The sequence below is a fragment of the Argopecten irradians genome, chromosome 2, assembly GCF_041381155.1.
Source record: "Argopecten irradians isolate NY chromosome 2, Ai_NY, whole genome shotgun sequence".
Taxonomy (NCBI): Eukaryota; Metazoa; Mollusca; class Bivalvia; order Pectinida; family Pectinidae; genus Argopecten; species Argopecten irradians.
The window spans coordinates 30,306,956-30,323,222 of NC_091135.1; the positions used below are offsets into that span (position 1 = coordinate 30,306,956).

General features: G+C 37.8%; 1 protein-coding gene and 1 pseudogene across 1 annotated transcript; both read right to left on the reverse strand.

Moving 5' to 3' along the window:
• Positions 1-2,968: 2,968 nt before the first annotated feature.
• LOC138315099 (ganglioside-induced differentiation-associated protein 1-like) lies at positions 2,969-9,057 on the reverse strand. Its single transcript, XM_069255843.1, has 5 exons — positions 8,555-9,057; positions 7,275-7,467; positions 6,526-6,699; positions 4,760-4,966; positions 2,969-3,649 (listed from the first exon to the last, which is right to left on the reverse strand). Exons 1-5 carry the CDS (start codon positions 8,603-8,605, stop codon positions 3,345-3,347), a joined length of 930 nt encoding a protein of 309 aa, XP_069111944.1. The 5' UTR covers positions 8,606-9,057; the 3' UTR covers positions 2,969-3,344.
• Positions 9,058-10,340: 1,283 nt separating this feature from the next.
• LOC138315100 (ganglioside-induced differentiation-associated protein 1-like) lies at positions 10,341-16,042 on the reverse strand (annotated as a pseudogene).
• Between the last annotated feature and the right edge of the window lie 225 nt (positions 16,043-16,267).

The window sequence follows — 16,267 nt, forward strand, 5'->3', positions numbered from 1 at the left end:
GTGTGGTAGGTGTACACTTGTTACTGTTCTCGGTGTGGTAGGTGTACACTTGTTACTGTTCTCGGTGTGGTAGGTGTACACTTGTTACTGTTCTCGGTGTGGTAGGTGTACACTTGTTACTGTTCTCGGTGTGGTAGGTGTACACTTGTTACTGTTCTCGGTGTGGTAGGTAAACACTTGTTACTGTTCTCGGTGTGGTAGGTGTACACTTGTTACTGTTCTCGGTGTGGTAGGTGTACAATTATTACAGTACTCGGTGTGGTAGGTGTACACTTGTCACTGTTCTCGGTGTGGTAGGTGAACACTTGTTACAGTACTCGGTGTGGTAGGTGTATACTTGTTACTGTTCTCGGTGTGGTAGGTGTACACTTGTTACTGTACTCGGTGTGGTAGGTGTACACTTGTTACTGTACTCGGTGTGGTAGGTGTAAACGTGTTACAGTATTCGGTGTGGTAGGTGTACACTTGTTACTGTTCTCGGTGTGGTAGGTGTACACTTGTTACTGTTCTCGGTGTGGTAGGTGAACAACTGTTACAATACTCGGTGTGGTAGGTGTACAATTATTACAGTACTCGGTGTGGTAAGTGTACAATTATTACAGTACTCGGTGTGGTAGGTGTACACAGGTTACAGTACTTGGTGTGGTAGGTGTACAATCATTACAGTACTCGGTGTGGTAGGTGTACAATCATTACAGTACTCGGTGTGGTAGGTGTACAATAATTACAGTACTCGGTGCGGTAGGTGAACAATTGTTACTGTTCTCGGTGTGGTAGGTGTACACTTGTTACTGTACTCGGGGTGGTAGGTGTTAACAGGTTACAGTATTCGGTGTGGTAGGTGTACAATTATTACTGTTGTCGGTGTGGTAGGTGTACAATTATTACTGTTTTCGGTGTGGTAGGTGTACAATTATTACTGTTTTCGGTGTGGTAGGTGTACACTTTTTACTGTATTCGGTGTGGTAGGTGAACAATTATTACTGTTGTCGGTGTGGTAGGTGTACAATTATTACTGTTCTCGGTGTGGTAGATGTACACTTGTTATTGTATTCGGTGTGGTAGGTGTACAATTGTTACTGTTCTCGGTGTGGTAGGTGTACAATTGTTACTGTTCTCAGTGTGGTAGGTGTACACAGGTTACTGTTGTCGGTGTGGTAGGTGTACACTTGTTACTGTTCTCGGTGTGGTAGGTGAACAACTGTTACAATACTCGGTGTGGTAGGTGTACAATTATTACAGTACTCTGTGTGGTAAGTGTACAATTATTACAGTACTCGGTGTGGTAGGTGTACACAGGTTACAGTACTCGGTGTGGTAGGTGAACACTTTCACTGTTGTCGCTGTGGTAGGTGTACAATTGTTACAGTACTCGGTGTGGTAGGTGTACAATCATTACAGTACTCGGTGTGGTAGGTGTACAATAATTACAGTACTCGGTGTGGTAGGTGTACAATAATTACAGTACTCGGTGCGGTAGATGAACAATTGTTACTGGTCTCGGTGTGGTAGGTGTACACTTGTTACTGTACTCGGGTTGGTAGGTGTTAACAGGTTACAGTATTCGGTGTGGTAGGTGTACAATTATTACTGTTGTCGGTGTGGTAGGTGTACAATTATTACTGTTTTCGGTTTGGTAGGTGTACACTTGTTACTGTATTCGGTGTGGTAGTGTACAATTTACTGTTTCGGTGTGTGTAGGTGTACAATGTTGTTTCGGTGTGGTAGGTGTACAATTGTTACTGTTCTCGGTGTGGTAGGTGTACAATTGTTACTGTTCTCGTGTGGTAGGTGTACAATTGTTACTGTTCTCGGTGTGGTAGGTGTACATTGTTACTGTTGTCGGTGTGGTAGGTGTACACTTGTTACTGTTGTCGGTGTAGGATGTGTATACGTTACTGTTTTCGTGTGGTGGTAACTTGTTACTGTTGTCGGTGTGGTAGGTGTACACTTGTTACTGTTTCGGTGTGGTAGGTACTTTTAGTACTGGTTGTACGTTAGTACGGTGTGGTAGGTGTATACTTGTTACTGTACTCGGTGTGGTAGGTGTACACTTGTATGTCGGTGTGGTAGGTGTAACTGTTACGTTTCGTGTGGTAGGTGTACACTTGTTACTGGTCGGTGTGGTAGGTGTACACTTGTTACTGTTCTCGGTGTGGTAGGTGTACACTTGTTACTGTTGTCGGTGTGGTAGGTGTACAATTGTTACTGTTCTCGGTGTGGTAGGTGTACACTTGTTACTGTACTCGATGTGGTAGGTGTACACTCGGTGGGTAGGTGTTACACAGTACTCGGTGTGGTAGGTGAACTTGTGAACTGTTCTGTGTGGTAGGTGTACAATTGTTACTGTTCTCGGTGTGGTAGGTGTACACTTGTTACTGTTCTCGGTGTGGTAGGTGTACACTTGTTACTGTTCTCGGTGTGGTAGGTGAACACTTGTTACTGTTCTCGGTGTGGTAGGTGTACACTTGTTACTGTTCTCGGTGTGGTAGGTGTACACTTGTTACTGTTCTCGGTGTGGTAGGTGAACACTTGTTACTGTTCTCGGTGTGGTAGGTGTACACTTGTTACTGTTCTCGGTGTGGTAGGTGTACACTTATTACAGTATTCCTTCATTGATGTAATTTTCCATGTGATCAATACTACATACAATTGAATATATACTTGTATAAAAGTGGTGTGGCCCATTATTAGAAATGTATCATTCCATGGTGTCCAAGGACGTTTAATTTTCACGTATATATAATTGTCCATCATGGGATGTATTTTATTTATTCAATAAAACATTTACAGCAAACCTTCTGTTGATCCTATGATCCGAGACTGTGATATGGGTCATCCAACAGCAGTTTGTTTTCGGATACTTCCATCACTATTAAGATTGTGTTTAACGTTAACACATCTGTAGACTAATGACATGCAGAGATCCTTCTTTCGGCATTTATGTAGACGCAACCAAGTCCAATAATATAATTCTAATTTTATTCCACTGTAGCAGACTAACAACGTTTATTTGACCGGAAATAACTTGTTCTTTATAAAGGCATACACATTGAGTTTGTTTTGACCTAGCCATACAAATGACAATGATATACAGCATTGGAACATCGGGCAAACTGCCCGTGAGGAATAATAGCATTAAGTTATATATATCTTGTATATGTAATTCGCTAATCAGCTATGGAGTAAATACACTATACATACTTGGTTCACTTGCCCTGTTTTCCAGTGAAAATACATCTAATAATTACTTTTCCCTATTGCTCCAATAAGTTCACTTGCCCTGCTCCCCAGTGAAAATACTAATTACTCGGCCTGATTCTCTAGTAAATTATATGGCCCGGTTACTTGCTCCTCCAGTAAATTAAGCCAGCTACTATCCCCAACAAGCCCACTACAACAGGAGCAGCCTTTTTCAACATCCGACAAACCATCACTTTTGACACCGTCCGAAATTTCTGTCTAAGTTGTTGAACACTTTTCCGTTTGCCAATCCGCACGTAGAAGTCATATGTCAGAGGTCGCTTTGAGGACGGGAAGTAACGTTCTTCTAGTCCTAGAAAATTGAGTCTGTCCAACAAAATGACAAGATAGATATCTGCCATAGTGAACTGAGATCCAACAAGCCAACTGTCGTCAACTCCCTGTTCTGTAAACACACGTCATATTACATTGGAAATTCATTTCATTTTACTAACATTTGAAAGAAAAATTCATGTTCGAAATTACAAATATTAATTCAACCATGCAATTGCAATTTGCAAATTACATTGTGCAGCTCCTGTGTGATATAGCCAGTCCTGGTAAATAATACGCATGTAAAATAAATATTTGCGATTTAATGAAACGTTTTAAGTGACATCAACATCATCTGTTAATATTTCCCAAAGTAGACCTCATTGAACCTTCTAAAACAATCCGTGTAATTTGCACATGAACTACACTAGATTAGCATCGGTCTATGCTCAAGAATCATAGACCAACTAAAATTAAGCTAGCTTCCAACTGGATCTCACTGCTGTTGTTAACAAATCAGGTAAAGAATTTTCTTTTTACAATTTTAAGAACGACAACATTTTTATTCTCACATTTAGAAGTTTTCGCATTAACAGAAAGAGTGAGACGTGTGTACATTTTTTTGTTTGTTTGTGTATATATTATTAATCATTGGTTATAGTTTTAATGATTATATTAAAACAGTCGAAATTACTTCACATTGATATGAAGAATCAGGTAACATCCTATTACGAATATCATATTTGTATTGCCATGACTTTGAATGTAATACCGCTAACGCGAGTCATTTAACGTACCTGTACAAAAATGCAGGTTACATACATGTACAGAACAAAAATAGAAATATTTAATCTGGTGTTAAACTCGAATCAAGTAAACTAAACAAACAATACCGGCCCAATCCCTTTACGATCACTCTTTATTCAGATTAAAGCGGGAAACAACCATATCACACAGTCTAGTCATTATCATTAATGATGGACTAGTGTTCTTATCTGTTGTTGAAATCTTGAACAAGCCCAGATCAAAAAGACTTGAGATGTGAAGATTAACTTTTGCTTTGGTCGATTTTATGGGGGTGATGAATTGAGTTGCTCTTGTACGGAAACAATTTAAATCAACTGCTTCAACATCACAGTTAATTTAATACGTCTCAAGATCTACTCAATGTATCACCTCATGGAACCGATCAAAGTCAGATTCAATCCTTATCTGAAACCTCAACCATACAGTAAATACTTACCCTTACGTGTATCTGCCAGTCGTGTTTCAATCTGATCAAACAGTGTATCAAGGTCACTCAGATGTTGAAGGACCACATCCTTATTTTCCATTTTAGCTACCCGCTCGTCATGCATCCTAAGTTTAGCGAGAAAACTCTCTCTGTGTTCAGGGTATCGATCAGCTTTATCCTGAAGCGCTTTTCCTCCGGCATGCATGGTCTGTTTGGCTGTCATAATGTAACAATGGAACGCTCAGGAATACGGATATTCGCTAATATACTGATAACAATAAGAAAGGTATCAGTGTAAAGAGGCATTAACATTTATTAGGATTTCATTAACATATCATCAAATTTTATTTTATCTGCTGGTGTATCTCTGTCATAATACATTGGGATAAACATCAATAAAACGAAGCCTCATTGAGCGTGTACACGTTCTCACGACAGGACTTAAAGGGAAAATTCACCCAGGCTAATTCTTTTACATAACCAAGAAGCAAAACATGGCATAAATGTATTGTTGTACATTTCTCATGAAACATATAATATAAAATATTGACAAATTCCACGTCATTGTTTTATTTTAATGGATACCGTTGTAATTACAAATCGTTGATCAATATGATTAAGCAGGTACAATATGTACGTTGTACCCATACCCGAGCCAAAGTCACGCACGTTAAACAAATAAACTACATAACCACTGTGGAAGTGGTATAATGATTTTTCAGGCAAGACAATTCACCTAATAAGGTAAACACACTTCTGTCAGAGCGATTTGAGCAGTTCTAGACAAAAGTAGCATTATCAGTAGCAAGGGACTGGGTTCGGCATATAAGATGTTTGACCACAATGTGTAATGGCGGACAGCGAGCGAGTTTGAACATTTCACACGCATTTCACCACCATGGGATTTTCTGACATATCACAGTAAAACCGGTTGATCTAATTTCTTTTAGAACTGGGGTTTTTCCGATATATGTACAAATTTTAATGTTCTCTCAGAATGAATTGTCCCTTTAAATAGCATACAATGTACTTGCAAACATCATAATGTGAGTATAGATAACCTCCATTCTGTATCATATTTTTAGAAAAAATATATAGATATATTTCGGGCTTTTGTAGCAAATAAAATATTTTCTTTGATTGGTTTACCTATTGTTATATATGTAGGCGTAGTGGGAACACATCCAATCCAATTAACGCGGTTTCTGCAATGACGCACGGTTAGAATCGGCCCTCCTTATGGTCTCCGCGCTTTGAGATTTGCGGCAAATATTAATCCAAAATATTCGGTTTTAATGGCATCTTTTCATTAGGCCACTCTCGGACATCTTATGTGTGTTATACGCCTTTTTTATCCGTAGGTTGGCATCATCTCTCTTTATTTAAGATTGCAAGGTTATGTTTCTCATGCAAAGGACTGCGTACTCGTTTGTACATCAAAATAGATCGTTCAGATATCGAAGTGAATTTTCCGCAGAATGACGAATTGGTTTATTTTCCGGCCAATTTTATAAAATGTCATACAGTTGAACGGACTTGTTTAGAACATAATATTTGCTTTCAATCCAGTCACTTGTTTAAGTACGGCAGAAAAACAGATATGGCATCCACAAGACACCAGTTCTATATTTATAAGGTATGCAAAAAGCACGAAATACATCAAGGATATATTTTGAAGAATAAGCATTTCTCAATCTCTTTATCTATAGATCGATATGACAACTACCACGCAAGTCTTGCGGAATACAAAAAAATGTATTTATGATATATCTAACCTTTGTTGGTTGTTTTCTTGAAAATAGAAGGGAGTTTGATGCCTGTTATTGAGAGTTCTGGATGAAAGATAATTCCAAATGTTATCACGTCGATTTTAATGTCGTTGAGTCTTTGACGCCATTTGTACACGTCCTTTCCGATCGCTGTCTCGGTGTTTGGTATCAACTTTGTCCCTATGCAAAAGAAAAAAGAGTTAGCAATTTTGGCAATAAACAAAGAAGGAGAGAAATGTATGTACGTTCGAATGAAAAAAGACGACATTTATAAAGCGCTCAGAGTGTAAGCATGTATGGCTATATATAGTTGTCCATTTATATTTAATTTGAAAGAATTGATCCCCAATTTTAACAATGCTTCTGGGAAAATCGTACCAAACCATTGTGCATCTTAACACACTTGTCCTTGAACAGAGCTCTGATTTCAATTTGTGCTGATATAAAACTTTGATCTATCACTAAATCTCGGGGTTATAATTTCAGTCAAAAAAGAGAAAGTAGGAACTGCAAATTCATCATAGCAAGAGTGAAAAACGCCCTTCCTATATTTTTCTGATAAAGCTAAGGAAGTGACAGAACATCTTACTACATTTCCACATGTACGTTCAGCTAATAGAGTGTCCATCTAGTGAATGGAGACAGTCAGTTTGAGCTAGCGCTCTATCGTTTGTGACTATGTTAACGATAAAGTGCGGTGACTCGTGGCCCGGATTTGCGACGATGGGTAATAAGTACCAGCTCTTCACTATTACCTGTGTCCAATTCTCTATCTAAGTAGTTGACGATATCCTCGGAGTCAGTCAGAACGGATCCTGGGATTTCCAAGGCGGGGACTGTTCCTTTAGGGGTCACCTTCATATACCAGGGCTCATTCTGCTCTCCGTTCACAATTACAACGATTTGCTCGCGAAACACTGCCTCCTTCTCAAACAATGTCAAAAGAGCCTGAAATATACAGAACAGAGTAATTACTCTATCAAGGGTAGGGAATAACATATAATACCCATTTCTTCTAGGATTTACCTTGTCCATGCAAACCTCCTCGCTTAAGTTTATCAAAAAGTTCTATATCGATTATTAACACTTACATATATATGGTTTTTGCCGAAACTTATATCACAAAAAAATGATTTTCTTATCTTACTTTCAAATAACGTGACTTTGTCGGCATGGTGACGGAATTAATCCACATTTTTGTGAGTTTGCAGTTTTAAGAATATGCAAACCAGTAATACTTAATAAAATATAATATAATATAGCATTCCGGGTTATGTTTTACTTACAATGTACATCAATTTCAGTATAATCAGACTGAAAGTCGAACCAGAAACAGCGTATATGTAATAACCAGCAACGTTACTGTTTCAATACAATACGACTGTATGTGTAAATTTGGCCCTGCAGGTAGGGCGTAAGAATTGTACCTGCTGCCCCTATTGCATGATCGTAAAAGGCGACTAAATTTAGGATCTTATCTTTTCTCTTCTTCCTAACTGACTTTATCCTTCCTAATGCCTCCCTTGGCACCGCCTCACCTTTTGGCCTTGAGTTGAGCGTTCGCCCCTGTGAGGAAGGCTCTAGGTTCTGTCCCCTGGCCGAGACACACCAAAGTCTATAAAAGTGGTAGTTTCTGCTCCTGCTTAGCGCTCAGCATACAGGGAGTGGGACGACTGGTTCGCCCGTTGTCAGTATAATGTGACCGGGTGGGGTGTGTTGCTTGGTGTCTTTGGCGGCATGCTTCAGTGGTATAGCACTATAAAAAGGGCAACAGTTCCACTATACAAGAAGACACAACACGAATATACCGCAGTCTCCCATGACACCCACCCCGCATAACATACACGCAACACATCGCATACATGGGAGACCGTCCTTACATGACCATAGCTGTTAATAGGACGTTAATAAATCAAACAAACAAAAGTATGTGTAAATTACTTTTCAACATGTAAGAACACTTTCAGCAAATGTCGTTCTGTAAAGCTTACATAAACATTATAAGATCAAACCACATTTGTGCGACTTAAGTTACCTTTTGAGAGTAGAATGATGTCGGGAAGTAGTACAACTTGAGGTCTGTCATGGTGCTTTACTGCCACACCACGGGCGCTAGCTGAGTACTCTCTCTTTAGAATGTGTGTGTGTGTACACACAAAGCCTGACACGTGTGAGACACGGTGAATCGTCCCAGATATAGTGACCCCAATACTTACATATCGAGACGTATTACAGGTCATTCATGTAGCCGATCAATGTATAGTTAGAAAGTATTTATCTACAGACGCACAAAGTGACCTTATAAAACGAATCTTTAATTATTGATACCCCGTTAATTATCATTTAATCCGTAGAAAATGGTTGTTTGCAGTAATTTTTGTTTGTCCAAATAAATCTCCTGATCATTTATATTGTGGCGGTATGTAGAACCATTGATGGATTGACGACATGACAACAGATAACATACATATGGTAATAGTGTAGAGAGCTGAGGAGATCGAACGGTATAGTCATGTTACTATAATAACATACATATGGTAATAGTGTAGAGAGCTGAGGAGATCGAACGGTATAGTCATGTTACAATAATAGTCAAATGTAAATCCATACAATTGGATGAATTAGGATATCAAATAATGTGACGTAAAACACGGCACCTTGCAGCCACAGCGATTACAAAGTTTTAACAAACTTGTGAAACGATTTAAATTAACACATGGTTTTACCTCTTTACTATCATATATGTGTTTACAGGAGAGAGAAATAGCATGAATCTACAAGATACCATTCCAAAACGTACCCTGCTGTTACTTGTCAATGAAATCAACGGGTATCTTAATGTCGGTAAAGTGACGATGGTAGAGTAAAGTTGAAATATATCGGTTTAGTATTACAAAAAAATAAGCTGCATTGTATATGTTTCTAGGAAAAGTAAACTATTCTACAGCACTATAAAGTATGGTTTTGGCAAATTTGTATACATATGTACTTCGAAAATAGGACTAAGTGAGTAGTGAATATCAAATAGACTTGCTGTTACATTGTGTGACCAGTGATTTTAATGAAGTAATTGGACTTTAATCGTATTTCTGATCAGAGCATTAATACTGTGACCATGGATCATTTATGTAATAGGAAATGGGACATCTTTTTAAATTCAGATCAATATCAATAAGTGATTTTCTAAAGCGAAAAATAGATGTTTTGTTATTAGAAGTAGTATTTTTACTTCCCACTTTTCCGAGAGATTATCTAGCTGTTACATCCTACTGTATTTATTTCCACTTGTTCCATATACTTTCATCGGTTTGATTTACATGGCTTTGTTTTCAACAGAATGTTAACCAAAATTCACACACACAACATTCCATTCCCTCTTTCAACGACTTGGTTTTAAATAACTTTTCGTATGAAAATTATCAATGTATACTTGGCGCGTTAGCGTGTGACTCTAGTATATGTATAGAACGAATATACGTACCCGGCCTACTAACTATACCTTTTACGACACCATTTTCTGTCAAAAAGCCTTTTGAGCTACAATATTGCAGCTAGTATATGTACAGACAGTAACAGTAACACAGTCACGGAAAAAGGAAATCGCATCCCAATTATCTTAGATTTTATGTCGAATTCCCGGGAAAACAACGAACGTAAAAGTTAATTACATATTGTTCAATTGAAAGAATGAAAGGTTTTCTGAAATGTGCATAATTTGCTAATATTTGTTAAGAAAATATGAGCCAGATATTGTAGCAAAAATAAGAAATATCCCAGACTTTTGAAATTACATTGTATTACAGAAAAGTTAAAAACCATGGTAAAGTTGTATCAACAATCATGTTTAATTTTGACAACGACAAACTACTGACTAGGTACTATACATACATAACAATTCTTTCTATGTTCACGGACATGATAAAAGCCATGGAAAATAATTATTTGACATACGAATGGTCAGACCATTTGCAGAATATATCATATTATGATGTTAACAATTATCTAGTCCTGCTCCTCCAGTAGAACAAACCAGCCACGACTCCCACCACACCCACTACAGCGGGAACAGACTTCACCATCATCCGACCAACCATCGCTTTCATCACATCTTTAAATTTTTGTCGAAGTTGTTGAACACTTCTGCGTTTGCCCATCCGCACATAGAAGTCATGTGTCAGAGGACGCTTTGGGGGCGGGAAGTAACGTTCCTTCATACCCAGTAAAGTAAGTCTGTCCAGCAAAATGACCAGATTGATATCTGCCATAGTGAACCGAGATCCAACAAGCCAACTGTCGTCAACCCCTTGTTCTGTAAAATATCAAATTAAGTCAATATACACTCGCCCGTGTATGACACATGTTCTTATTTCTCATTATTTAGAGAGAAGCTGTCTTCCGTAACAACTAAAACTTTATTTGCGTTGATATAGGACTAGAAGTGTGACTCTAGAGGATGATAATCTGGTGGAAGTGTGTCAGCGTGTGGGTGTGTTAGGGATGTTTATAGGATTTCAGTAATTTCAAGAGGTCCAATCGACAACATATACTTGGTTTAAGTTTTGATGCAAGTGTTGAGATGATAGAGTCTATACTCATTCCATGGTCCTTTATAAAAGTATCGATTTATTTATGTGTGGCCTCACCATGCACAGTGTATTGTTCTCTTTATGGCTTTCTCGATGTCAATATTGTATTTGGTTAATTTGAATTTATTACTGAACCATGAACCATGAACTGCTAAAACATTTTACTTATCACATGCTTTTTTTAGAATTATAGATTATTATATCACTTAATGCATGTAGTATTAAAATGTATATTCCGATGAGCGCATGGCACTACTAACTATTTATTAATACAGCGTATCACCTTAATACAGACCTCAATTTATATAAACTCTAAGCTTGTTTTCTGATTCCAAAATAAGCTTATGTACTGTACGTATATGTATCAATAGACTATATAAATAAAATACTGATTAAACTAAGTACTGACCTTTACGTGTATCTGCCAGCCTGGATTCTATCAGATCAAACAAAGTATCCAGATCGTTCAGATGTTGTATAACCACCGCCTTATTTTTCATCATTTTAGCTAGCCGTTCATTCTGTATGCTGATCTTTGTTAGGAAGCTTTTTCTTGTAGTGACTCTTTTGCATGCATGGACTGTGTTGCTGCCATGTAGGACAATAATATGTTATTATATGTCACATACCGATATAAGATAACGAACTTCGCCTGTAAAAATGTTTTTGTCAAAGTTTCACTTGAAGGCTCACTACCTTTAGCGAAACAAAAAAAATATAAGTTTCTTAAAAACAATAATTATTCACGAAAATGTATATTAATGGCCTAAGAGGATGTTATAACACCAACCAAATGCTAGATTCCCTGCGTAAACTATGTTAAGAGTGAAGACTTATTTCGCCGTGCCACCTGGCACAGTAATAATCAACGAACCGCGATATGAAAATTAGCATTTAATTTTTATGAATGTTATGGTAAGTATAGTATTAACGGCAAGTGAAGAACTTTTGTGACTATAAAATTATCAATTTCGTTTCGCATTCCTATTTTAAAAATTAAAGATGCTCCACCGCTGACAAATGGTATGTTTTCACTATCAAAAACAGGAGCAGACGATTTAGTATTTTTCTTAAGTTACAAAAGTTACTTACTTTACACCATTACCACCACTGAAAAGTTTGAGCTTTTAATTTGACTTCAAGTTAAAAATATGAAAAATAATTAATTGCATCCCGAAAAAAAGCCATGGCACTATATCCTATATGGAATGAAGTACTGATTGCGCATGCACCAAAGGCGAAATAAATCATTTTACATTATTTTCTGTGTTAATTAGACATATATATACACAATTAAACACCAATTATTGTTCAAATGACGAATATCATTTATGCTGTGTCGGCGGTGGAGCATCTTTAAAAGCCGTTTCGGAAAGGTGGTGGCCTTTTAAGATACCGTATAGACGGCAACTAGTATTTTTGCGAGTGATTATATATTCCTGGTTTCGAGGGAAATTGATTTAATCGCGAAAATTTGAACCGCAAGATATTGAGAACAGATTTACATAATATGTAGTCTTTATATACTTTTAAAGTGAACACGAAAATTCAACACCATAACTAAATAGCCGACTGCACGGTATTTGAAATAGAAAATGATCTGATTCCATGTATCGGATGGTTCTACTATTGTATATCAAGAACATGATTTTTTTACCATAAATTCCCGTAAGAAATTTAACAAAAACGTATTTAAAAAGAAAATCAATAAAAAAAAAACTGGGTGTCAACGAGTGCGATGGTAGTTTGCAAATGGTAATATAATACGCCCTTCCAGGAAATATTCTATTTTACCATTATCACAATTCATAATAATTCAATTGTAATAATACCTTTGTCTCTCATAGCAGGAGGGAACTGTATCCCTGTTTGTGACAACTCCGGGTGAAACATAATCCCATAGGATATTACTGCTAGATTTAAAGCATTAAACTTCTGTCGCCATGTTTCCACAGTCTGGCCAATTTTGGATTCTGGATTAGGTATCAATTTGATCCCTGTGGAAACGATATAAATTTTCACAAGTTATGGCTATACGTATGGTATAAAACAGTACACTATGAAGATTAACTACATGACAATCAACGGTTGGACCAGATGTCACTTATAAATAGTCTATATACAGCTCAACGATTATATATATATATATTAAATGTTAAGTAATGTCCACACAAGGGAAGGATAGAAAGACAGCAATCTTAGCTCTGTATTAACCTGTGTCCAGTTCTCTATCTAAGTAGTTGACGATATCCTCGGAGTCAGTCAGGACGGTTCCTGGGATTTCCAAGGCGGGGACTGTTCCTTTAGGGGTCACCTTCATATACCAGGGTTCATTCTGCTCTCCTTTTATCAATAAAACAATTTGCTCTCGAAATGTTGCCTCTTTCTCAAACAACACCATAAGCGCCTGCGACAATAAAACAAATAAAATACAAATTAATTGGTATCATTTTGGAATGCTTTGGTTTCCTTTAGAAAGGGCAAATAATGAAAGTTTAGGAGAAGAATGAGGGACAGACAATCTAAGAATGATGTCATCAGTAAACTCTGTAATATAACAGCCATTGCAAACACATTCATACATACATATTACAAACATATTTTATAATACAAACACATATACGGTGCTATATTGTGCGTTGGTAAACAGTCGGTACAATTGAGTATACAGTCGGTACAATTGAGTATACAGTCGGTACCATTGAGTATACAGCCGGTTCTATTGGTATACAGTCGGTCGGTACCATTGAGTATACAGTCGATAACATTAAATATACAGCCGGTACTATTGGGATACAGTCGGTACCATTGGTTATACAGTCGGTACCATTGGTAATACAGTCGATACCATTGGTAATACAGTCGGTACCATTGAGTATACAGCCGGTTCTATTGGGATACAGTCGGTACCATTGGTTATACAGTCGATACCATTGGTAATACAGTCGGTACCATTGGTTATACAGTCCGTACCATTGGTTATACAGTCGGTACCATTGGTAATACAGTCGGTACCATTGGGTATACAGTCGGTACCATTGGTTATACAGTCGATACCATTGGTAATACAGTCGGTACCATTGGTTATACAGTCGGTACCATTGGTAATACAGTCGGTACCATTGGTTATACAGTCCGTACCATTGGTTATACAGTCGGTACCATTGGTAATACAGTCGGTACCATTGGTTATACAGTCCGTACCATTGGTTATACAGTCGGTACCATTGGTAATAAAGTCGTAATACAGTCGGTACCATTGGTTATACAGTCGGTACCATTGGTAATACAGTCGGTACCATTGGTTATACAGTCCGTACCATTGGTTATACAGTCGGTACCATTGGTAATACAGTCGGTACCATTGGTTATACAGTCCGTACCATTGGTTATACAGTCGGTACCATTGGTAATACAGTCGGTACCATTGGTTATACAGTCCGTATCATTGGTTATACAGTCGGTACCATTGGTAATACAGTCGGTACCATTGGTTATACAGTCCGTACCATTGGTTATACAGTCGGTACCATTGAGTACACAGTCGGTACCATTGGGTATACAGTCGGTACCATTGAGTATACAGTCGATAACATTAAATATACAGCCGGTACTATACGGATACAGTCGGTACCATTGGTTATACAGTCGGTACCATTGGTAATACAGTCGGTACCATTGGGTATACAGTCGGTATCATTGGGTATACAGTCGGTATCATTGGTATACAATCGGTACCATTGAGTATACAGTAGGTACTATTGGGTATACAGTCGGTATCATTGAGTATACAGTCGGTACCATTTGGTATACAGTCGGTACCATTGGGTATAAAGCCGGCACCATTGGGTATACAGTCGGTACCATTGGGTATAAAGCCGGCACCATTGAGTATACAGTCGGTATAATTGAGTATACAGTCGGTACCATTGATTATACAGTCGGAACCATTGAGTACACAGTCGGTACCATTGAGTATACAGTCGGTACCATTGGGTATAAAGCCGGTACCATTGAGTATACAGTCAGTACTTTTGAGTATACAGTCGGCACCATTGAGTATACAGTCGGTACTATTGGGTAAAAAGCCTGTACCATTGAGTATACAGTCGTACTATTGATTATACAGTCGGTACCATTAAGTATACATTCGGTACCATTGAGTATACAGTCTGAGTCGGTACCATTCGGTATACAGTCGACACCATTGGGTATACAGTTGGCACCATTAGGTATAAAGCCGGAACCATTAAGTATACAGTCGGATACAGTTGGTACCATTGGTACATATATAGTATGTTTGATAATATTCTCAATTAACATATTCTATCTAGGTTAAGAATGTATATGTGTCTTGTAAACATATCCTAAATTATGAATTCATGTATACTCACCTTCTGAGAATAAAACGATCCCGGGAAGTAGTACAGTTTTAGATCCGCCATTGCGATGGATGGTAAGAAATATCTTTAGAAAGACTCGCTGATATCCCTGCTGCCTGGCATGCCAAAGTTGTCCAAATCGTGAAATTCACAGCGTTGTTAGTCCACTAGATGTGCTTCGAGTGACACGTGCATATAATACATGTGTGATTACTGGGCGTCCTAGATAGTCAACTCGAACATCAATCTCAGGTAATGTTCTTCACATATGTCACACATGATACTGACGCTTATCTATGGAACGCCATAGCTGTCTAGTGTGGTTCAAATATACTATATGAATCTATAAGTGATGTTAGCGTCTCTACGACATCGATTCGGAACTTTTTGGTCAGGAGTTATTTTCTGTCTATAGTTTAGATAAGTGTTGGGATACAATAAAACTGACTTGCGTCGTGATAAACGAGGGAAACTTTACAAACGTGATAAACGAGGGAAACTTTACAAACATGTCGTGTCTACAACAGCGAGAGTTTCAAGGCCTCGTGTCATTTGGCGCCACATGACAAAAAATAACCCAGGTTAAAAGTTCTGAATCGGAGTCTCAAAGACGCTTACATCACTCATATACAATGAAATACTACAACAACTGCACATCCATCCATGGAAAAGTATAAGCATGTAAAGTATCTTTGCAATGAAATATTGATATGAATAATGAAAGTAGAATCATACATAGAATGATAGTAAAACAGAGTAGAATAACGTAAAAATTAAAAT